The 25000-nt window shown below is 46.0% G+C and overlaps 1 protein-coding gene across 1 annotated transcript in view; it reads left to right on the forward strand.

Annotated features, from left to right (window-relative positions):
* Positions 1-14107: 14107 nt before the first annotated feature.
* Positions 14108-25000, forward strand: part of sipa1 (signal-induced proliferation-associated 1) — a gene marked incomplete at its 5' end in the record, with an annotated part of 33070 nt that continues 22177 nt past the window's right edge. The window contains 8 exons of the mRNA XM_080781246.1: positions 14108-14419; positions 14548-14901; positions 15561-15760; positions 18028-18200; positions 20358-20482; positions 21016-21204; positions 22634-22808; positions 24320-24423. Coding sequence (XP_080637372.1) covers positions 14108-14419; positions 14548-14901; positions 15561-15760; positions 18028-18200; positions 20358-20482; positions 21016-21204; positions 22634-22808; positions 24320-24423 — 1632 coding nt within the window. The remainder of the gene's footprint in view (positions 14420-14547; positions 14902-15560; positions 15761-18027; positions 18201-20357; positions 20483-21015; positions 21205-22633; positions 22809-24319; positions 24424-25000) is intronic.

A 25000-nucleotide genomic window follows, 5' to 3' on the forward strand; every position in this document is an offset into this window, starting at 1 on the left:
GACAGGCAGGCAGGCAGGCAGGCACACAGACAGGCAGGCAGGCAGGCAGGCAGGCAGGCAGGCAGACAGGCAGACAGACAGACAGACAGACAGACAGACAGACAGACAGGCAGGCAGGCAGGCAGGCAGGCAGACAGGTCAGTACCATGCTGGTGGTATGGGGGATCGAGGCGAGGGAGGAGAGGACAACGATGATGAAGATGGAGGGAGAACGAAGACTCCGCAGCTTCAGCTGAGATGTGGAGGTAGGACCCCCCAACGCCCCATCCCCCCACCCATCTTTATCTGGATATCTGGACCCCTCTCCTCTCCTCCATTCTCCTCTCCTCTCCTCCATTCTCCTCTCCTCTCCTCTCCTCCATTCTCCTCTCCTCCATTCTCCTCTCCTCTCCTCTCCTCCATTCTCCTCTCCTCCATTCTCCTCCCCTCTCCTCCATTCTCCTCTCCTCTCCTCTCCTCCACATTCCTTCTAGCAGACCCCCTGTGTCTCTTTTCTCATGGAAATTTATTGAGGCTGCACGCACGCGTGCACACACACACACACACACACACACACACACACACACACACACACATGCACACCATGCATGAGATGCACACATTGTGCACATGCTGTCACTGCACTCCAGGGGACAAATAGATGGACTGTGTGTGGATGCGTTCGCTTGTAGATCTGCTATATGTTGTCACACACCGGCACACATCCTCTCTCTCTCTCTCTCTCTCTCTCCATCCATTTTGAGATGTGACGTGTGCGCTAGGCTACGCTATAGGCTACTCTAGGCTATGCTTTGCGACACTGAAACCATTTGGTCTGAGCTGCTGTTATAGATCTTCAAGCCCTCTTAGACTCTGAGCTGCTGTTAGACACATTATAGACCTCCAAGCCCTCTCAGATGATGATGATGGTGTTGGATAGAAGGATGTCAGATGGAACACAAGCACCCTAAACGCTGATCTTGTAGTGATCTCGCTATACATAGAAACTGCTTTATTGGAGATTCTGACTTTCATGTACAAACATTTGTGGCCAATTGGGAATTTCTTAATTAATTTCATATGAAAGCAGCGAATCCTATAGCTTCAAATCGACATATTGGTTGTTCAGTTTGACCCTCCAGTTTTGGAGATATGGCTTATAGAGTAATTTCTGGCAGAGAAACAGAGAGTTGAGAAAACAGGCTTGAAAAGGTTCACTTCTGTGGTCTCTAACATTACACCTATAGCTACATGTTTAAGCATTTATTCCATATTTACATGTCTTCTGTGGTCTCTAACATTACACCTATAGCTACATGTTTAAGCATTTATTCCATATTTACATGTCTTCTGTGGTCTCTAACATATAGCTACATGTTTAAGCATTTATTTCATATTTACTTGTCTTCTGTGGACTCTAACATTACACCTAGCTACATGTTTAAGCATTTATTTCATATTGACATGTCTTCTGTGGTCTCTAACATTACACCTATAGCTACATGTTTAAGCATTTATTTCATATTTACATGTCGATTTCAGCTCTGACACTTATTTCAGACATGCTCTAGTATGTTAAGAGTCTGCCTGTGATATTAACTCATTTTGGATTAAAAAAGGTTTTTCTCCTCATGGTGAAAAGCTGGAGTTTGTGCGATGGCAGGCTCTCAGTCAAATCTGGTCACATTTAGTTTGTATTTTGTTTCTCGTTTCTTTTGGCAACGTAAACGTATGTTATCTCATGTCAATAAAGCTCCTTTGAAGTGTGTGTGTGTGTGTGTGTGTGTGTGTGTGTGTGTGTGTGTGTGTGTGTGTGTGTGTGTGTGTGTGTGTGTGTGTGTGTGTGTGTGTGTGTGTGTGTGTGTGTGTGTGTGTGTGCGCGGGGGGGGGGTGATGGGGCAGGTGTTCCTGGTCGTTAGCTTAGCGTTAGCACAGCGTGCGTTTTTCAACGTTGTCGCGGTTTGAATCTGGCTCGCAACCTTTGTCGCATTTTACCCCCTCCTCCCCCCACTATTAAACCTCTCTCTCTCTCTCTCTCTCTCTCTCTTCTGTCTCTCTCTCTCTCTCTCTCTCTCTCTCTCTCTCTCTCTCTCTCTCTCTCTCTCTCTCTCTCTTGTAGGAAGCAGAAAAGAGAACGGATGTTGTGACATTGTCAGGAAGTCTGTGTCCAACCTGTCTGTCTGTCTGCTGCCATGAGGCAGGCAGACAGACAGACAAACAGACAGGCAGGCAGACAGACAGACAGACAGACAGACAGACAGGCAGGCAGACAGACAGACAGACAGGCAGGCAGGCAGGCAGGCAGACAGACAGGCAGACAGGCAGGCAGACAGACAGGCAGGCAGGCAGACAGGCAGACAGACAGACAGACAGACAGACAGACAGACAGACAGGCAGGCAGGCAGACAGACAGACAGACAGGCAGGCAGACAGACAGGCAGGCAGGCAGACAGACAGGCAGACAGACAGGCAGACAGACAGACAGACAGACAGACAGACAGACAGACAGACAGACAGACAGACAGACAGACATTCAGGCAGGTGAATTTCAAGGTGGCATCACACACACGCACATACACACACACACGTATGTTATCAAGCAATGCATGAGACTCACTGGAGAAGAGAGAGAAGGACGAGAGACATAGACATACACAGGGAGAGAGAGAGAGAGAGAGACATAGAGAGAGAGCTCCATTAGTGTCGGGCGGTCGAAGTCATTTAATTTCCACTGAGCCGCACGACCGTTGTGGCGGCATTAGCATCAATGCTACGTGCTAGCGTAACATCCCCTGTAACCACATGGACCCCCCTGTACCGCTGAGATTATAACCAAATGGACCCCCCTGAGATTATAACCACATGGACCCCCCTGTACCGCTGAGATTATAACCAAATGGACCCCCCTGATCCGCTGAGATTATTACCACATGGACCCCCCTGTACCGCTGAGATTATTACCACATGGACCCCCCTGTACCGCTGAGATTATAACCACATGGACCCCCCTGTACCGCTGAGATTATAACCAAATGGACCCCCCTGATCCGCTGAGATTATAACCACATGGACCCCCCTGTACCGCTGAGATTATAACCAAATGAACCCCCCTGATCCGCTGAGATTATAACCAAATGAACCCCCCTGTACCGCTGACATTATAACCAAATGAACCCCCCTGTACCGCTGAGATTATAACCACATGAACCCCCCTGTACCGCTGACATTATAACCAGTGTATGCATGTTTGGTTGCTCAGATGGTGTGTGTGTGTGTGTGTGTGTGTGTGTGTGTGTGTGTGTGTGTGTGTGCATGCGTAATGTTATTCCGATCACTTTGAAAGACACACTATTCTAGGGGTGGGTGTGTGGGGGGGGGGGGGGGTGTTATCCTGGCTGGTGATGTAATGTCTGTAATCAGGACATCATCCGTTTCTGACCAAGGAGAAGTCATTGTTTTTTCTCATGTCCTGTGAAAGTGAAAGCAGGGAATCATAGCTTCAAATCAGACGCGTGACTACATGTCCGACGCAGGCTGATCATTCTTTTCTACTCGGTCTGTTTCTCATAGGAGGTTTGTGGGCAGTTCAGAAACCAGTCTGTGTCTGACCCACCCACAGCCCTCCTATGAGACACAGACTGGTTTCTGAACTGCCCACAGCCCTCCTATGAGACACAGACTGGTCTCTGAACCGCCCACAGCCCTCCTATGAGACACAGACTGGTTTCTGAACCGCCCACAGCCCTCCTATGAGACACAGACTGGTTTCTGAACCGCCCACAGCCCTCCTATGAGACACAGACTGGTTTCTGAACCGCCCACAGCCCTCCTATGAGACACAGACTGGTTAGGAGACACTTTAAAAGACACTTTAGGAGGGGTGCGTACCTATGTTCCCCACCATGCAAAAAAGGTTCTTTGTTCCCCACTTAGAATAAACCTAAACCAGAACACACACATGCATGAAACACAGTTTCACTCTCTCTGTGTGTGTGTGTGTGTGTGTGTGTGTGTGTGTGTGTGTGTGTGTGTGTGTGTGTGTGTGTGTGTGTGTGTGTGTGTGTGTGTGTACGTGCCTGCACCACACCAATGCAACTCCTTGTAACGTAACTGACATTATAGTAATAATGATAATAATATAGTAATAAGATAGCAATACTAATAATGATAAAAAAATTACATGGCACATTATTTGGGACAATGGTTGTCAAGTACTGGTAGTTACAGGAGAATCACTGGTGCCCAAGAACTGCTTTAGTGTCTATGCACGCACGCACGCACGCACTCTAAGATATAGGTCACCCTGACAGACATACATACAGCAACTAATTTGTTTGTGTGTATGTGTGTGTCTGTATGTGTGTGTGTGTGTGCGTGTGTCTGTATGTGTGTGTCTGTGTATGTGTGTGTGTCTGTGTGCGTGCGTGCGCACAGCCAAGCTCATGAATAATTGAGCACTGTCTAACCCCCCCCTCCTCATTTATAATGCATGAGGCAGCAGGCGTATCCTCAGTGCTTTGTGTGTGTGTGTGTGTGTGTGTGTGTGTGTGTGTGTGTGTGTGTGTGTGTGTGTGTGTGTTTTCTTTCCAAATGAAAACACTTCTTTATGCTATGTTAATTAAGGCTCCATTGACGTTGTTTTATTTGTGTTTCAAACGTCGGTGAATGTTTTCATTTATCAGACGCTCTTCATTCAGAGTGACTTACATTAAGCACGTCAACACATCAGACACATAACAGGCAGTTATCATGAAACATGCGTGAGCTAAGAACGTAACGGTGGAATATCTGTATAAAACAATCACACCCGTGTGAAGTGAGCGGCGCTCTTGTTATATCTTACAACATCGAGGAGGGAATTCTAGCTCATGTTGCTACGATTAGGATGACGTAATGATGATTTAATGATGATGTAATGATGATTTAATGATGATGTAATGATGATGTCAAACAAACGGTGACAAAACAAACATTAAATTCTCTTCACTGTGTTTTTACAACAAACATTATACAACGGGTCGTTTCGAGGAAGCGATCTGATTGGTTGAAACTAGTGATGCACCGAATATTCGGCCGCAGAAAATATTCGGCAGAAAATGGCTAAAAATGCATTTTCGGCCTATTCGGTTTCGGCCCAAATAGGCAAAGAATATATCACCGAATAGTGTATGCAATTAATGCATTCAAAAGGGCTGAATAAATGTTTTATGGACCCATAATAGTGATTATTATTTAAGTTAAGTTTTGCCATAACCATTTATTTTGCCATAAATCAGGTAGCTTTAAGGTACGGCCATGACAGCAATGGTAGGAAAAAAGATGTATAATATTAATCATATTCGGTATTCGGTTTTCGGCGAACTGTTTCCTATATTCGGTATTCGGTTTCGGCCAAGAATTTCAATTTCGGTGCATCCCTAGTTGAAACAGCCTTATATAGCCGTGGTTCAAACGAGCATCACTCCACACCTGATCAGCTGCTCCGTTCTCCCAGAGCGCTAGCAACGTCGGTGGCTAGGCTAGCTAGTTTCTTGGGACATTTGTGGTCGTAGTGACGACGTCCGTATGTTTTTTCAGCGATGTTCTTAGTTTTACGGGTAGCTGTGGTAGAATATTACAATATTACACTCCAGGGAGTGGCTTAACGCTATTATTGCCACGACAGAGATGCGGTATAACGGAACGTGATATTGCTTAATTATTAAACCCGTATATAGAGGAGGGGCTATAGCGCCCGTCAACAATTAAACTATACTTATATTCTAGAGAGTGTTATGTCTACATATAATGCTATCCAATTTACATAAGATGAGTCTTTGCATACGCCTGTAAGGTCGTCAGGGCTAGGAGGCTAGGAGGCTAGGAGGCTAGTAGGCTAGGAGGCTCTACACGTTCTAAAACATGTTAATTTCAAGAAGCCCCAAAGAAATATGCAATCGTCCGCCGACCCCCATCTGAAAATATGTTGTTCCAGGGGACCCCCCCCCTCCCCCTCCTCAGTTTTTGAGTTAAAAACGTGCGCTTTGAACTAATATATATTCAAATATTTGAGGCACATTTTCACGATTCTTTTCAAACAAATAGCAGATCTACACGCTCGTATAGCGCGGCACTCGGTGCCACTCTACGAGCTTGTAGATCTGCTATTTTTTTCTCAACAGCTAAAGCATAAACACATAATGTTTAAAACACCAAAAGGGCTTCCTGTCCGTTTTCCGTCCGGAGCAAAACGCACCGGGATGGAAAACGACAAACGCTGCTGTGTCTTCAGAGACCGATCAGCTCCTCCTGAATGAAAAGCTTTTACTGAAATCACTCTGTCTGCTGCAGTTTAACAGCAGCGTTGGAGTCGCTCCAGCTGTGTGTGTGTGTGTGTGTGTGTGTGTGTGTGTGTGTGTGTGTGTGTGTGTGTGTGTGTGTGTGTGTGTGTGTGTGTGTGTGTGTGTGTGTGTGTGTGTGTGTGTGTGTGTGTGTGTGTGTTCGCCCACCAACTTCACATTCGACACACGTGTTCTATATGTACATGGGGGGGGGTCTTTCTCATTGTTGACGGTACTGTGCTGTGCTGTACTGTTTGATTGATTGATTGATTGAAATGTATTAACAGTTTGCAGAATTACAGTACATTTCAAGCACAAACTCAATACAAAGACTGTTAACTGTGAGTGGACGACCCAATTAAGCATTACACTTGTTTACAACAGGGTCCACATTGTTCAATTCATCAAAACATTTAGAGACGTACAAATAGACACTTCTGTGTAGTTAAAGAACAGAACAGGAATTCATCATGAAGGAAGCAAAAAGGGAAAAGATACATATACAGCGAGGGGAAAAGGGGGGGTGGGGGGATTCAGATTTTACAGAGGCCAGTTTCGAATTGCAGCCGTCCGTAGGTGCCCTTTGAGAGCGGTTTTGAAGGAGTCAAGTACTGTACTGTACTGTACTGTGCTGTACTGTACTGTACTGTACTGTACTGTGCTGTGCTGTGCTGTGCTGTACTGCACTGCGCTGCGCTGCGCTGCGCTGCGCTGCGCTGCGCTGTGCTGTACTGCACTGCACTGCACTGCGCTGCGCTGTGCTGTGCTGCGCTGCGCTGCGCTGCGCTGCGCTGTGCTGTGCTGTACTGCACTGCACTGCACTGTGCTGTGCTGTGCTGTACTGCGCTGCGCTGCGCTGCGCTGCGCTGTGCTGTACTGCACTGCACTGTGCTGTGCTGTGCTGTGCTGTGCTGTGCTGTGCTGTGCTGTGCTGTACGGTACTGTACTGTACTGTACTGTACTGTACACACATTCCTTCCACTCCATTGATCAATGATCAGGTAATCTGCAGCTTCAGGATGATCAATACACTGAGTGGAGACTGGATTAGAATGACTCTGAATCAATCACTTATCTGTGTGTGTGTGTGTGTGTGTGTGTGTGTGTGTAGACTCTGAACCCCTGATTGCTCCTGATGTACATACAGACAGACAGACAGACAGACAGACAGACAGACCAGAGGAAGTTAAGGGGTTATATGTCAGTGATGACTTCCTGTTGTACAGGAAGCAACCCTAAGCCCTTCCCCCTCCCCCCCACTAACAGATCAGGACTTCCTCTGTGACATCATCATCTGTCTGTCTGTCTGTCTGTCTGTCTGACACCCCCCTGTGTGTGTGTGTGTGTGTGTGTGTGTGTGTGTGTGTGTGTGTGTGGGGTGACACAGTTTGCTGACTGTGTGCATTTAATTTATTTAAAGAAACATGTAAATGTTTCTCTATATCAGCAGATAGAGAGATGGGGGGGGGGGGTGACACGCAGCAAAGGTCATCAGGGTTGAACCCGCGACACGAGAGAGAAACATAGAGAGAGACACAGAGAGAGAGAGAGAGAGAGAGAGATGCGAGTGAAAAGCTGTCACTTCCTTGCTCGCCTCCAAACTGTACCGTGTGTCTCTGTGTGTGTGTGTGTGTGTGTGTGTGTGTGTGTGTGTGTGTGTGTGTGTGTTGCACCTATATTCTCTCACACGCACTGCCTCGTACCGCATCTCAGAACCAGTAGATCTGCAAGCCCACCGCCGCAGCTCGGAGCCATGTGCCGTGGGCTTGGACGTCTGTGACACCCATAAGGTGTCATCACCAGAGGAAGTGATCACACATTCAGAGGAAGTGAACCTGTTTATTAGTGTGTTGGTAAAACGTGAGGAAGTGTTTGAGTGAAAAGTACACAGGAGGAGAAACTATCGACTCTATGGACTTTATGGACTATCCGTGTGTTTATCTCTGAACTCTAAGGACTTTATTAATACATTAATACTGATATAGATGTAAGGATATGATGCTGCAGACAGGCAGGTGACAGACAGACAGACAGACAGACAGGTGAGTAGTGGCGACTGTTTCAACTTCTAACTATACTGTATTTGTGCTTTCAGAAGATTATTTTGTGCAGTGTTTAAAAGGTGGGGTGTGTTCTGAGTACATTTTGATACCAATACTTTTGTACGTTTACTGAAGTAAATTTTTATATCCGGACATTCACTTTCATATATAGTACAGCTACGTTGCAGCACTGACACCTTTCAGTACTTCCACCAGCGCTGTAGACTGGCTAATAATAATAATAATAATAATAATAATAAAGAATGAGAAATGTGGTTTCCCATCATGCACCTGTAACCCAACACGCCTTGCACTGCGGTGACGCGTGTGTCTAGTGATCGGCCGTGACACGCATGTTGGCTGCATCCACCACACTGACTGAACAGAACACAGACATTCTGGGATCACTTGTGATGTTATGCTGTGGTTACAGTATTTACAGTATCAGCAGCCTGATGCCATCAGTTCATAGTGACTGGGTTGTTATTTGAATCGACTGTACTCTAATGTTGACCTATGGAAGTGGCATTGTGGCAATGATTGATTGATTGATTCATTGACAGACAGAGACAGACGGACAGACAGACAGCTTACTGTCATATTTTGATGTAATCGTTGCTCTTAAAACAGGAAGTATCCATTGTGGTTCTGCTGCTATTTATGGAAACAAAATAATAATTGTGAATACAAGAGAACACACACACACACACACACACACACACACTCTGGATTTTATATAAGGCACTTTACATTCATTCCAAAACTATGGAATGATCTTCCCACTGCAGTCAGAACTACAGACTCACTCCCAATCTAAACTTTGGAATGAACTTCCCATTGCAGTCAGAACTACAGACTCACTCCCAATCTAAACTATGGAATGAACTTCCCACTGCAGTCAGAACCACAGACTCACTCATAATCTAAACTTTGGAATGAACTTCCCACTGCAGTCAGAACTACAGACTCACTCCCAATCTAAACTATGGAATGAACTTCACATTGCAGTCAGAACTACAGACTCACTCCCAATCTTCCACCGTAGTCTGAAAACACACCTCCTGAGACTCCATCTTAGCCCGTAGCCCCTCCCCTAGCATGTAGCCCCTCCCCTAGCCCTAACCTATATAGATGTAAAGATATTATCCTGCAGACAGGCAGGTGACAGACAGACAGACAGACAGACAGGTGAGTAGTGGCGACTGTTTCAACTTCTAACTATACTGTATTTGTGCTTTCAGAAGATTATTTTGTGCAGTGTTTAAAAGGGGGGTGTGGAGGGGGGGGGGGTGGGGGGTTGGCTAGCTGAGACCCTTTCTGTGTGTTCTGAGTACATTTTGATACCAATACTTTTGTACGTTTACTGAAGTAAATTTTTATATCCGGACATTCACTTTCATATATAGTACAGCTACGTTGCAGCACTGACACCTTTCAGTACTTCCACCAGCGCTGTAGACTGGCTAATGTATGACAGTTGTATGACTAGAGGTTCACGTGACTTTGGCGTGCTCGCATCTAGAATCACAATTTTTTTTAAATAATGAGAAATGTGGTTTCCCATCATGCACCTGTAACCCAACACGCCTTGCACTGCGGCGACGCGTGTGTCTAGTGATCGGCCGTGACACGCATGTTGGCTGCATCCACCACGGTGACTGAACAGAACACAGACATTCTGGGATCATTTGTGATGTTATGCTGTGGTTACAGTATTTACAGTATCAGCCGCCTGATGGCATCAGTTCATAGTGACTGGGTTGTTATTTGAATCGACTGTACTCTAATGTTGACCTATGGAAGTGGCATTGTGGCAATGATTGATTGATTCATTGACAGACAGACAGACAGACAGACAGACAGACAGACAGACAGCTTACTGTCATATTTTGATGTAATCGTTGCTCTTAAAACAGGAAGTATCCATTGTGGTTCTGCTGCTATTTATGGAAACAAAATAATAATTGTGAATACAAGAGAACGCACACACACACACACACACACACACACACACACACACACACTCTGGATTTTATATAAGGCACTTTACATTCATTCCAAAACTATGGAATGAACTTCCCACTGCAGTCAGAACTACAGACTCACTCCTAATCTAAACTTTGGAATGAACTTCCCATTGCAGTCAGAACTACAGACTCACTCCCAATCTAAACTATGGAATGAACTTCACATTGCAGTCAGAACTACAGACTCACTCCCAATCTTCCACCGTAGTCTGAAAACACACCTCCTGAGACTCCATCTTAGCCCGTAGCCCCTCCCCTAGCATGTAGCCCCTCCCCTAGCCCTAACCTATATAGATGTAAAGATATTATCCTGCAGACAGGCAGGTGACGGACAGACAGACAGACAGACAGGCAGACAGGTGAGTAGTGGCGACTGTTTCAACTTCTAACTGTATTTGTGCTTTCAGAAGATTCTTTTGTGCAGTGGTTAAAAGGGGGGGGGGGGGGGTTGGCTAGCTGAGACCCTTTCTGTGTGTTCTGAGTACATTTTGATACCAATACTTTTGTACTTTTACTGAAGTAAATTTGTATATCCAGACATTCACTTTCATATATAGTACAGCTACGTTGCAGCGCTGACACCGTTCAGTACTTCCACCAGCGCTGTAGACGGGCTAATAGACAGTTGTATGACTAGAGGTTCACGTGACTTTGGCGTGCTCGCATCTAGAATCACAATTGTAAGCCAAGATCTACCACTAAAACGTGTTAGAAAAAACACTTGTTTTTTTGCTATTTCTGACAGGCTCAATGCATGTGCACACATCCACACAAAGACTAAAGCTTAAATTAGAATAAATACTTATAGTAAGTTATATTATCAATGTCAAATAATATTAAGACAAATTAGAAATTATTAGTATTAGAAATATTTTGTTTCTCATTTCAATGAATATTCACATTGGCAGATGTTCAAATGACATAGGCATAACATGACCATATATATTTGCACAGATATGGTGACATACTCTCAGGGTCAGCCCACCTTTAATGAGACTGCTGTGACTGCACTTTATCTGCAAGCGTTTTGAAATCTGGTTCATATTTAGTGATTGCCAGTCTGAGGGTGTCATTAAGATGCGAGTCAGTCATACGAGTTCTAAACTTGGATTTTATTATTTTCATTTGTGAAAAGGCCATTTCCGTAAAGAGGAAAGGGTTTGATACAAAAGCAGCTACCGTCTCCAGTCAGTGCTGGTTGTTGTTTATTTGCATGGCTCAGAAAATGAGTAACAAACTAAAATGAGAACGTTATGGAGTTGTTGTTGGAGGAGGAGGAGAATAATAATGTTATTAGGGATGCCAAACGACTCATATGTGGCCAATCGACGAATCGAAGCCTAAAATCGACGTCGAACGACTTTTTTCCCATTTTTATATTTTTGTTGTTGCTGCGCAGCAGTTGAGGAGAACGCAACTATGCATTCCTTTAAGCAACACAACTTCTGCAGCTGCATCCATATGTTTAGAATTTGCATCAATGATCAAATCCCAATAATAAAAAATATTATAACGAAAACTGAAGGAGCAGCGGCGCTATCGGCTAGTAGTCCCAACTCAAGTGTCTGCAGCCTGTCACGAGCCCCGTAATGAACTGATACGGGACGCACGTTGTTCCGTATTTTAATGTCGGGTCGGAGAATAAATACAGTATGAATGACGGCGGGATTTATTTGACAACGCTGTCCTGCTTTCTTCACGAGAAGAGAAGACAGAAGAGCGCTCACAGCTGCTAATATGGTAGCAGCCCTGTGGCTGTCGGTTCTCTTTACGCCTTTACGGCATGTGTATGTGAACCTGGGTCTGGGAAGCTCAGAGCTGCAGCCATTGGCTCATGATACGAGCACACGACCAATGGGACAGATCATTCAGTGTTGCTAAGATACCACCCCCCCACCACACACACGCACACACACCCTTGGACGATGGGGTCTATTCTCAAACTCAGAGCCACAGCGCTCTGCTCAAAATTAATTTGCACACAGGCATTCTGGGATCATTTGTGATGTTATGCTGTGATGTTATGTTGTGGTTACAATATTTACAGTATCAGCCGCCTGATGGCATCAGTTCGTAGTGACTGGGTTGTGGAGGGTGCGCCTGCCTGCCTGCGTGCGTGCGTGCGTGCGTGCGTGCGTGCGTGCGTGCGTGCGTGCGTGTGTGTGCGTGCGTGCATTCTTCAACTACGTTGAGAAGCCTTCTATACTGTCTGTCTGTTTGTAGTCGTCGTTTATTATCAATTATCAAACAATGAACATGATTATGAACAATGAGCTGAACTAAATATTTATTTGAATCGACTGTACTCTAATGTTGACCTATGGAAGTGGCATTGTGGCAATGATTGATTGATTCATTGACAGACAGACAGACAGACAGACAGACAGACAGGCAGACAGACAGCTTACTGTCATATTTTGATGTAATCGTTGCTCTTAAAACAGTAAGTATCCATTGTGGTTCTGCTGCTATTTATGGAAACAAAATAATAATTGTGAATACAAGAGAGAGCGCACACACACACACACACACACACACACACACACTGGATTTTATATAAAGCACTTTACATTCATTCCAAAACTATGGAATGAACTTCCCACTGCAGTCAGAACTACAGACTCACTCCTAATCTAAACTATGGAATGAACTTCCCATTGCAGTCAGAACTACAGACTCACTCCCAATCTAAACTATGGAATGAACTTCCCATTGCAGTCAGAACTACAGACTCACTCCCAATCTAAACTATGGAATGAACTTCCCATTGCAGTCAGAACTACAGACTCACTCCCAATCTAAACTATGGAATGAACTTCCCATTTTCCAATCTTCCACCGTAGTCTGAAAACACACCTCCTGAGACTCCATCTTAGCCCGTAGCCCCTCCCCTAGCATGTAGCCCGTCCCCTAGCCTCGATCACCTTACAGGCCAATGCAAAGACTTCTTATATATTCCACTAGCTTACGCATGTTTTATGATAACTACTTGTGATGTATTGTCATGCTTTTTGTTCTTGCCTACCGTAAATCGCTCTGGATTAAGAGCGTCTGATAAATGAATTGTAAATCGAGACAAATAATAAAACATGTCATCAACAACTACTGACCATTATGATGTCATGATGCTGATGTCACTGTGTTTGACCCGCAGGTGGCCAGTGGACGCGCCCGGAGGGTGACACGATAGGAAGGACCACCCAGGAAGGACCACCCAGAGCCCAGTGGACCTGGAAGCCTCAAGGACCCCCAGACTGTGGGTCTACTTCGGGGACCCCTAGAGGGATACAGTAGTGTTGTAGTAGAAGAGGTACTCCGAAGGAGTAGTTTTAGGAGGATTTAGTCCTGTGGTTTTCTTTGAGGAAGAGTTTCCTCAGCAGAGGAACAGAGACCAGCAGCCTGGTCCAGGGTCTGGACCTGGTCCAGAGACCTCTCGTCTAAAACCAGCGTGGATAAAAAAAAAAAAAAAAAAAATCTCCGCCTACAGGAAGTGTGTAGCACCGCCCACAGGAAGTCATGCAATCCGACGACCTGTTCATCCGTAAGTTCCGGCGCCAGGGCGCGCGGCCGCCCATCGCCACCCTGGGCGTGGTGGAGTGGCCCCCCACCCGGAGGGACAGCGAGGGGGGGGGAGGGGCCGAGGAGGAGGAGGAGGAGGGGGGGGGGGAGGGGCCTCAGCCTGCGCTCCGCTCTCTCGGGGGCGGGGCACGGCGGCGGGGGGTCCGCGGGGGGGCACGTGATGCAGCGCAGCAACAGTGACGTCACTTTGGGCGAATCGGAAGGGCCCGACGTGACCTCCTGCTCCTCGTTGGGGGGAAAAAAGACCCCCCACGGGGGGGACAAGTCGTCGAGGGGGGGCCCCACCGCCCCGGGGGGGCGGGGAGGGGAGGGGGGAGGAGGGGGGGGGAGGGCGCTGCTGCATCGACGCGAGTACGGCAGCCTCTCGTCTCTTGAGAGACACCACCATCAGTGTGAGACCCCCGAGGGACCCCTGGTCCTCCTAGGGGCCCCCGACCGCTTCAAAGACCCCTTCCTGCTCCTGGGGCTCCAGGTGATTAGAATCTATTCATTATGTCTTTATGAAGTGTATTATTTATGTTTATTATGATAAACCAGCGGTCACAACATGGTGAACTAGTTTCAGTCTGTGAACTAAACTAACTCCTCCCCCTCGTCCAGGACACGCCCCCAGAGCCCGACGCCTTCTTCAGGGGCGTGGCCTCTGCCGGCCCCGCCCCCTCGGCCCCCCCCGCCGCTACGACGGGCGAATCCCCGAAGCCCGCCAAACCTCCCAAACCCGAAGGTCTGGGCCGGAAGGCCAAGCCCCTCCCCCTGCCCCCGCAGCCTCCCCCCGGGCCCCCCCTGGAGGGGGGAGGGGCCTGGGTGAGGAACCTCGCCCACTACGACGTCCAGAGCATCCTATTGGACCTGACGGAAGTCTCCGCCTCCAACCGCGACCAATCCACCATCGGCAGGAAGAAGAACATCACGTCGGGGGCGTCGGCTGCCTCGCAGCTCCGCCCCCTCTCTCAGGTCAGTGTGACATCATTATCGTCATCATTAAGCTCCGCCCACTCTCCGCTCTGCTGCTATAAATCGCTGGGCACATTTATTTAATGGATTAAATAACCCCGGGCAATTAAGGTGTTAAAATGTCATATTTTCATCGTTATTTCCATGTTGTTGACGTTAATGTGTTTTATCCTATGGACTCCAACTGAGTGTTTTATCCTCTGGACTCCAACTGAGTGTTTTATCCTCTGGACTCCAACTGAGTGTTTTATCCTCTGGACTCCAACTGAGTGTTTTATCCTCTGGACTCCAACTGAGTGTTTTATCCTCTGGACTCCAACTGAGTGTTTTATCCTCTGGACTCCAACTGAGTGTTTTTGGGGGAAATGTTTTCGAGAGTTAAAGGTCTTTAGTATTTTTTTTCAAAATCTAAATATGTATTTTTTACTTTCATAGCGATTTATTTATTGTATTATTTACTATAGTCCTTCTAGACCCCAGGAAATTACATCTGGCCACAAAAGATCAGGTTTCAGAGTAAAAAGCGGACATGTTTTCCCGGCTCCTATTTTGAAGGAATCCCGGCATAATAATAATAATGATCGAAGTAATTTGGTAAGTCCTTGAAGCAAACCTAAAATGCAAGGATGACGTTTAACACCACTCGTTCTCTCCACCAGGGGGCGCCCTCCTCTTCCTCGTCTCCGGCGGTGGGGGGGGTGCAGGGCGGCGTGGGCGGAGCCACGCTAACGAGCGCCAGCGAGGAGGCGGAGTCCAGCCTTCTGCTGGACGAAGGCGACGGCAACGACAACGACATGCTGCTCAGCTGCCCGCACTTCAGGAACGAGATGGGCGGAGAGGAGAGGGCGGGGCTAGGTAGGTTTTATCCAATCAGGAACGAGATGGGCGGAGAGGAGAGGGCGGGGCTAGGTAGGTTTTATCCAATCAGGAACGAGATGGGCGGAGAGGAGAGGGCGGGGCTAGGTATGTTTTATCCAATCAGGAACGAGATGGGCGGAGAGGAGAGGGCGGGGCTAGGTAGGTTTTATCCAATCAGGAACGAGATGGGCGGAGAGGAGAGGGCGGGGCTAGGTAGGTTTTATCCAATCAGGAACGAGATGGGCGGAGAGGAGAGGGCGGGGCTAGGTAGGTTTTATCCAATCAGGAACGAGATGGGCGGAGAGGAGAGGGCGGGGCTAGGTAGGTTTTATCCAATCAGGAACGAGATGGGCGGAGAGGAGAGGGCGGGGCTAGGTAGGTTTTATCCAATCAGGAACGAGATGGGCGGAGAGGAGAGGGCGGAGCTAGGTAGGTTTTATCCAATCAGGACGGGGGGGGGGGGGGGGGGCGGAACCCCTTTTTGGTGATTATGTTATACTTTTAAGCGACGAGCTTGTAGATCTGCTATTTTTTGAAAAATCTTTGAAAATGTGTGGCGCAAATCTTTTATTATTATATTCGTTTTTTAACTAAAATCTTTGCTTCTGTGGGAGGGGGGGGGGGGGGGGGGATTCCCTGGAACAACATACAACGGCGGCAAAATACAGATAATTCTGGGGGTCCTTGACATGAAAAACGTTGAGCATCACCGATATAGAAACATAGGGTTTAACCCTGTGAGAACCACTGATATAGAAACATGAGGTTTAACCCTGTGAGAACCACTGATATAGAAACATAGGGTTTATTCCTGTGAGAACCACTGATATAGAAACATGAGGTTTAACCCTGTGAGAACCACTGATGTAGAAACATAGGGTTTATTCCTGTGAGAACCACTGATATAGAAACATAGGGTTTATTCCTGTGAGAACCACTGATATAGAAACATAGGGTTTATTCCTGTGAGAACCACTGATATAGAAACATAGGGTTTATTCCTGTGAGAACCACTGATGTAGAAACATAGGGTTTATTCCTGTGAGAACCACTGATATAGAAACATAGGGTTTATTCCTGTGAGAACCACTGATATAGAAACATAGGGTTTATTCCTGTGAGAACCACTGATATAGAAACATAGGGTTTATTCCTGTGAGAACCACTGATATAGAAACATAGGGTTTATTCCTGTGAGAACCACTGATATAGAAACATAGGGTTTATTCCTGTGAGAACCACTGATATAGAAACATAGGGTTTATTCCTGTGAGAACCACTGATATAGAAACATAGGGTTTAACCCTGTGAGAACCACTGATATAGAAACATAGGGTTTAACCCTGTGAGAACCACTGATATAGAAACATAGGGTTTATTCCTGTGAGAACCACTGATATAGAAACATAGGGTTTTAACCCTGTGAGAACCACTGACATAGAAACATAGGGTTTAACCCTGTGAGAACCACTGATATAGAAACATAGGGTTTAACCCTGTGAGAACCACTGACATAGAAACATAGGGTTTAACCCTGTGAGAACCACTGATATAGAAACATAGGGTTTATTCCTGTGAGAACCACTGATATAGAAACATAGGGTTTAACCCTGTGAGAACCACTGATATAGAAACATAGGGTTTATTCCTGTGAGAACCACTGATATAGAAACATAGGGTTTAACCCTGTGAGAACCACTGATATAGAAACATAGGGTTTAACCCTGTGAGAACCACTGATATAGAAACATAGGGTTTAACCCTGTGAGAACCACTGATATAGAAACATAGGGTTTAACCCTGTGAGAACCACTGATATAGAAACATAGGGTTTAACCCTGTGAGAACCACTGATATAGAAACATGAGGTTTAACCCTGTGAGAACCACTGATATAGAAACATGAGGTTTTATCCATGTGAGAACCACTGATATAGAAACATGAGGTTTTATCCATGTGAGAACCACTGATATAGAAACATGAGGTTTTATCCATGTGAGAACCACTGATATAGAAACATAGGGTTTAACCCTGTGAGAACCACTGATATAGAAACATAGGGTTTTAACCCTGTGAGAACCACTGATATAGAAACATGAGGTTTAACCCTGTGAGAACCACTGATATAGAAACATAGGGTTTAACCCTGTGAGAACCACTGATATAGAAACATGTAGGGTTTTTCAGAAAACAAAAAAGGATTAATAAATTGTCTGCCTGCCTGCCTCTCTATCTAGGCTGGTCGTCTGGGGGGCGTGGCCTGGGCAGGAAGGGGGGGCGTGGCCTGTGGAGCAGCCTGCGCAGCCCCAACGACGCGGTGAGCGTTCTGGAGGAGCCGCGGGAGAGTCACCACGTCCAGCAGAGGGCAGGCAAGAGCTCCTACTTCATAGAACACGCTGACCTGGGGGCGTGTTACTACAAGAAGTACTTCTATATGAAAGGTTAGTACCTAAAGAACTACAATACCCATAGAACTACAATATACTATAGAACTACAATAATACAATATAACTACAGGACCTGGGGGCGTGTTACTACAAGAAGTACTTCTATATGAAAGGTTAGTACCTAAAGAACTACAATACCCATAGAACTACAATAATACTATAGAACTACAATATAACTACAGGACCTGGGGGCGTGTTACTACAAGAAGTACTTCTTTATGAAAGGTTAGTACCTAAAGAACTACAATAATACTATAGAACTACAATATAACTACAGGACCTGGGGGCGTGTTACTACAAGAAGTACTTCTTTATGAAAGGTTAGTACTATTAACACTATATACAGTATACAGTATAAATATGCAATAGTAGGAAGTTTTGAAGGTTTTTTCATGATCCTCAGGGTTATCCAAATAACATATTACAAATTGAGTATAATCAGGGCTGCACATGAGCGGTGCGCCAGTGCGCATGCGCCGTCAAAATTCATAATGCGCTGTCAATCAAGCGCCGGGAAGCGCTTCTGCGTACCAACAGCCGGGGCCGCACAGAATGATTATCATGGACAGAATACTAGTAGATTCTGTGGCGAGAGCATTTCCCACCGACTGCCACTCAAAGTAGCTACTACTGGCCAATCACAGCACGTCTTGCACAAGTGCACTGGCCATTGTGGCCAATCACAGCGCGTCCTTAGTCAAACGAGGGAGGATCCACTCTATGGGGAGGATTCCATGCTGCTCACTGCTTGTTTTCCGGGTGCTGGAGCAAGTTGCTCGTGTGCGATGCCGTCTCTCACGGACCGGCACTGCTGCACAATATGAAGCTTATCAACATGACGACAGCGTGTCCCGACATACTGTCCCTTATTATCTTAAAGTCGGGTAGTGTACACTGTTTATTTTGCACCGAGGAGCCATGTGTGTCTGACTGTCTGACTCTGTGTTGACTGTGTGTACGTCGCCTCGGCTAAAAACTAGAGGGAAGCCTGACGTATGCTTCGCCATACGACGTGTCGTACGTTAAACAAATAGCTGATCTGCAAGCTCACAACGTGTTGCGGAGGCAACACGTTGTGGTAGTAGATCGGCAGGTAGTAGATCGGCTATTTACATTTTAAAAAGTATCTAAATATTGCTTTGATGCTCATATTATCCGTAGGAAGTATTAAGAAGTTTGTATTAGAATATGCATATAGGGCTGGAATACACATGGACCTATAGCTGCAATTTGCAACTCTAGATTTTTTTGTATAATGGGATGAATCTAGAGTTCAGTTGCAATACTCTCCATTGACTCCCCAGTCCCCACTTATCCAATAAATATCGTTTAGCTATAAGTTATTCATGCATCCCTCTTTAATCCATCCGGCGAGACGGGTCGCCGCATTTTAGGAGCACCAAGTAACTCCTCCAGGTGCTCCTCTGAGTACTAGACCAAGTAACTCCTCCAGGTGCTCCTCTGAGTACTAGACCAAGTAACTCCTCCAGGTGCTCCTCTGAGTACTAGACCAAGTAACTCCTCCAGGTGCTCCTCTGAGTACTAGACCAAGTAACTCCTCCAGGTGCTCCTCTGAGTACTAGACCAAGTAACTCCTCCAGGTGCTCCTCTGAGTACTAGACCAAGTAACTCCTCCAGGTGCTCCTCTGAGTACTAGACCAAGTAACTCCTCCAGGTGCTCCTCTGAGTACTAGACCAAGTAACTCCTCCAGGTGCTCCTCTGAGTACTAGACCAAGTAACTCCTCCAGGTGCTCCTCTGAGTACTAGACCAAGTAACTCCTCCAGGTGCTCCTCTGAGTACTAGACCAAAAAAGTTGTGTGCAGCCCTGAGTATAATATACATTTTGGATAAATTGGTATATACCAGAACTTCTTCTAGAATGGACCAGTAAACCTGTCTCTCTCTCTCCAGAACACCAGAACTTCTTCTAGACCAGTAAACCTGTCTCTCTCTCTCCAGAACACCAGAACTTCTTCTAGACCAGTACACCTGTCTCTCTCTCCAGAACACCAGAACTTCTTCTAGACCAGTAAACCTGTCTCTCTCTCTCCAGAACACCAGAACTTCTTCTAGACCAGTAAACCTGTCTCTCTCTCTCCAGAACACCAGAACTTCTTCTAGACCAGTAAACCTGTCTCTCTCTCTCCAGAACACCAGAACTTCTTCGGCGTAGACGAGCGTCTGGGTCCGGTGGCCATCAGCTTCAGACGAGAAGAGAAGGAAGGAACGAGTGGAGCGCAATATAACTACAGGATCATCTTCAGGACTACAGAGGTACCTAAAGAACTACAATACCCATAGAACTACAATATACTATAGAACTACAATATAACTAGAACTACAGTATAACGTTGACCATATATGGAGATCAGTTCTGTTCTACCTCCTTCCAGCTGAAGACACTCAGAGGGTTAGAGTTAGAGATATCTCCATATATGGAGCTCAGAGCTCATGTTGTTCTGTTCCACCTCCTTCCAGCTGAAGACGCTCAGAGGGTTAGAGTTAAGAGTTATCTCCATATATGGAGCTCAGAGCTCATGTTGTTCTGTTCCATCTCCTTCCAGCTGAAGACGCTCAGAGGGTTAGGGTTAGAGTTATCTCCATATATGGAGCTCAGAGCTCATGTTGTTCTGTTCCACCTCCTTCCAGCTGAAGACGCTCAGAGGGTTAGAGTTATCTCCATATATGGAGCTCAGAGCTCATGTTGTTCTGTTCCACCTCCTTCCAGCTGAAGACGCTCAGAGGGTTAGAGTTATCTCCATATATGGAGCTCAGAGCTCATGTTGTTCTGTTCCACCTCCTTCCAGCTGAAGACGCTCAGAGGGTCCATCCTGGAGGAGTCGGTTCCGTCCGCGGCCCGCCACACCACCCCCCGCGGCCTCTCCCCCAAGAGGTTACTGGAGTTCATCGTCCCAGAGCTCAACCTGCACTGTCTCCGTCTGGCGTCCACCTCGCCCAAAGTCAGGGATACCCTGATGAAACTGGACGAACAGGGGGTGAGTCCCAGACCCCCTAGACCCCCCTAATAATAATAATAATAATAATAATAAAACTTTATTTGTATAGCACCTTTCATGACATGAAATGCAGCTCAAAGTGCTTTACAGAAAAATGGAGAACAAAAGAAAAGCAAGGCAACAACATTAAAAAACAAGCAGTAATGCAATACAGTGAGGACATGAATAACAAAAATAAAAAATAAAAGATCAATTAAAAGCAATGTTGTAGAAGTGGGTCTTGAGCTGAGCTTTAAAAATGTCTACAGAGGCTGCCTGACGAAGGTACAGTGGGAGTTTGTTCCATGCCGACGGCCCGTAGAAGCAAAAAGCTGCTTCCCCGTATTTTTTAGTTGCCATTTTTTTTGGCAAAGCGAGCAGGCCAGCAGTGGAAGACCTTAGTGGTATTTTGGTCTTTTCGGTTTGGGACATATTTAGGCAGGCAGTCATGTAGGTAGGAAGGTGCGAGACCATTGAGAGCTTTATAGACAAGTAAAATAATTTTAAAATCAATCCTATAAACAACCGGAAGCCAGTGCAGTGATGCCAAGACTGGAGTAATATGTTCTCTCATCTTAGTTCTAGTTAAAACTAGAGCATTTTGGACAAGTTGTAATCTGTCAGTTGTTTTCTTAGGCAGTCCTGAAAAAAGTGCATTGCAGTAGTCAAGCCAAGAAAAAACAAAGGCGTGGATTAGCGTTTTTGCATCGTCCAAGGACAAATAGGCTCTGATTCGTAGGCCCAGGGTTTACCCAGGGTAACTGGACTAAGGAAAGGAAAGGTACTATGTTTACCCAGGGTAACTGGACTAAGGAAAGGAAAGGTACTATGTTTACCCAGGGTAACTGGACTAAGGAAAGGAAAGGTACTATGTTTACCCAGGGTAACTGGACTAAGGAAAGGAAAGGTACTATGTTTACCCAGGGTAACTGGACTAAGCTCAAGAACTTGTTTACAGCCAGGCCCTGCTCATAGAACATTTCATGGTAGAGGTTCAATGCCTTGTCCAAGGGCACTTCAGCGGTGGTAATTTTAACGTGCCGGTCCGGGGATACGAACTAGCGATCTTCCGATATCAAGACTGCTCCGCAAACCGTTCGGCCACCGCTGCCCCCCTGGGTGAGTCCCAGACCCCCCCAGACCCCCCTAGACCCCCCTAGAACTCCCCCTTCCAGCGTAAGGTGGGATGTACTGCAGTATTTAACAGTAGTAACAGTAGTATAATGAGTGTTTTACAGTAGTATAATGTGTTTAACAGTAGTATGTGTTTTACAGTAGTAGAATGTGTATTTAACAGTAGTATAATGTGTGTTTTACAGCTGAACTTCCAGAGGAAGGTGGGCATCATGTACTGTAGTATTTAACAGTAGTATAATGTGTTTTACAGTAGTATAACGTGTGTTTTACAGTAGTATAATGTGTTTTACAGCTGAACTTCCAGAGGAAGGTGGGCATCATGTACTGCCGAGCGGACCAGAGCTCGGAGGAGGACATGTACAACAACGAGAGCTCCGGGCCGGCCTTCGAACACTTCCTGGACCTCCTGGGAGACAGAGTCCGTCTGAAGGCCTGGGACAAGTACCGCGCGCAGCTGGACAACAAGAGTACGTCTTTATATTAATACTACAGTACCACAACCAGCTGGACAACAAGAGTACGTCTTTATATTAATACTACAGTACCACAACCAGCTGGACAACAAGAGTACGTCTTTATATTAATACTACAGTACCACAACCAGCTGGACAACAAGAGTACGTCTTTATATTAATACTACAGTACCACAACCAGCTGGACAACAAGAGTACGTCTTTATATTAATACTACAGTACCACAACCAGCTGGACAACAAGAGTACGTCTTTATATTAATACTACAGTACCACAACCAGCTGGACAACAAGAGTACGTCTTTATATTAATACTACAGTACCACAACCAGCTGGACAACAAGAGTACGTCTTTATATTAATACTACAGTACCACAACCAGCTGGACAACAAGAGTACGTCTTTATATTAATACTACAGTACCACAACCAGCTGGACAACAAGAGTACGTCTTTATATTAATACTACAGTACCACAACCAGCTGGACAACAAGAGTACGTCTTTATATTAATACTACAGTACCACAACCAGCTGGACAACAAGAGTACGTCTTTATATTAATACTACAGTACCACAACCAGCTGGACAACAAGAGTACGTCTTTATATTAATACTATGACCAGTAAGACACCCTGGGGGGGTGAGAAGGGTTTTATATTAATACTATGACCAGTAAGACATCCTGGGGGGGGTGAGAAGGGTTTTATATTAATACTATGACCAGTAAGACACCCTGGGGGGGGTGAGAAGGGTTTTATATTAATACTATGACCAGTAAGACACCCTGGGGGGGGTGAGAAGGGTTTTATATTAATACTATGACCAGTAAGACACCCTGGGGGGGGTGAGAAGGGTTTTATATTAATACTATGACCAGTAAGACACCCTGGGGGGGGTGAGAAGGGTTTTATATTAATACTATGACCAATAAGACACCCTGGGGGGGTGAGAAGGGTTTTATATTAATACTATGACCAGTAAGACACCCTGGGGGGGGTGAGAAGGGTTTTATATTAATACTATGACCAGTAAGACACCCTGGGGGGGTGAGAAGGGTTTTATATTAATACTATGACCAATAAGACACCCTGGGGGGGTGAGAAGCGACCTCGCCCTCAGGGCACACATCCTCCTGGGTCTTAATTTTCGGGCCTGTTAAGAACTCTAGTTTTCGCCGGCTGCCGGGCGCTTCATTTAACACTCTCAATGTGTGTGTGTGTGTGTGTGTGTGTGTGTGTGTGTGTGTGTGTGGTTGTGTGGTTGTGTGGTTGTGTGTGTGTGTGTGTGTGTGTGTGGTTGTGTGTGTGTGTGTGTGTGTGTGTGTGTGTGTGTGTGTGTGTGTGTGTGTGTGTGTGTGTGTGTGTGTGTGTGTGTGGTTGTGTGGTTGTGTGTGTGTGTGTGTGTGTGTGTGGTTGTGTGTGTGTGTGTGTGTGTGTGTGTGTGTGTGTGTGTGTGTGTGTGTGTGTGTGTGTGTGTGTGTGTGTGCTCGTGCGTGTGCGTTCCAGCGGACTCCACGGGGACTCACTCTCTCTACACACGCTACCAGGACTACGAGATCATGTTCCACGTGTCTACCATGCTGCCGTACACCGCTAACAACACGCAACAGGTACACGCACACGCACGCAAGCACACACATCGAGGTCAGGTTCTGTTCATCTAGATTCTAGTGTGATTCGCGTTCTAGCGTGCACGTCACGTGCACAGCATGCGTTCCGTAGCTGCGTGTGCACCTCACAATTTCTTTGGTACCACAGTGTGGTACTGCCTTCTATGAGCACCACGCTGTGGTACCACGGTGTGGTACTGCCTTCTATGAGCATGACAGTGTGGTACCACGGTGTGGTACTGCCTTCTATGAGCATGACAGCACTGACTGCACTTGGTGCGTGTTCTTTTTATATATATTTATATAGCCTCATATATAATTTAGCAAAAAATAAAATGAAACGCTGCCTGCAGTTTCAAAGTGTAACATGAACTAAGCCTGCCCCCCAGTGGTAAGACACCGTCAGTGCATACACAGGAGTCTGAGCACATCTTGTACAATGAGTAGGCCTGCAGTATTATTTATTCTATTGAATGTTTCATCTTTGAAACACACAGAGGTAGTAAAAATCACACCGGTCTGAAGTGAGGGCCAGTCTTAACATCATATATCATCTCATGAACACGTTACTTCATGT

The sequence above is a fragment of the Protomyctophum bolini genome, assembly GCF_963924005.1.
Source record: "Protomyctophum bolini genome assembly, chromosome: 13".
Taxonomy (NCBI): Eukaryota; Metazoa; Chordata; class Actinopteri; order Myctophiformes; family Myctophidae; genus Protomyctophum; species Protomyctophum bolini.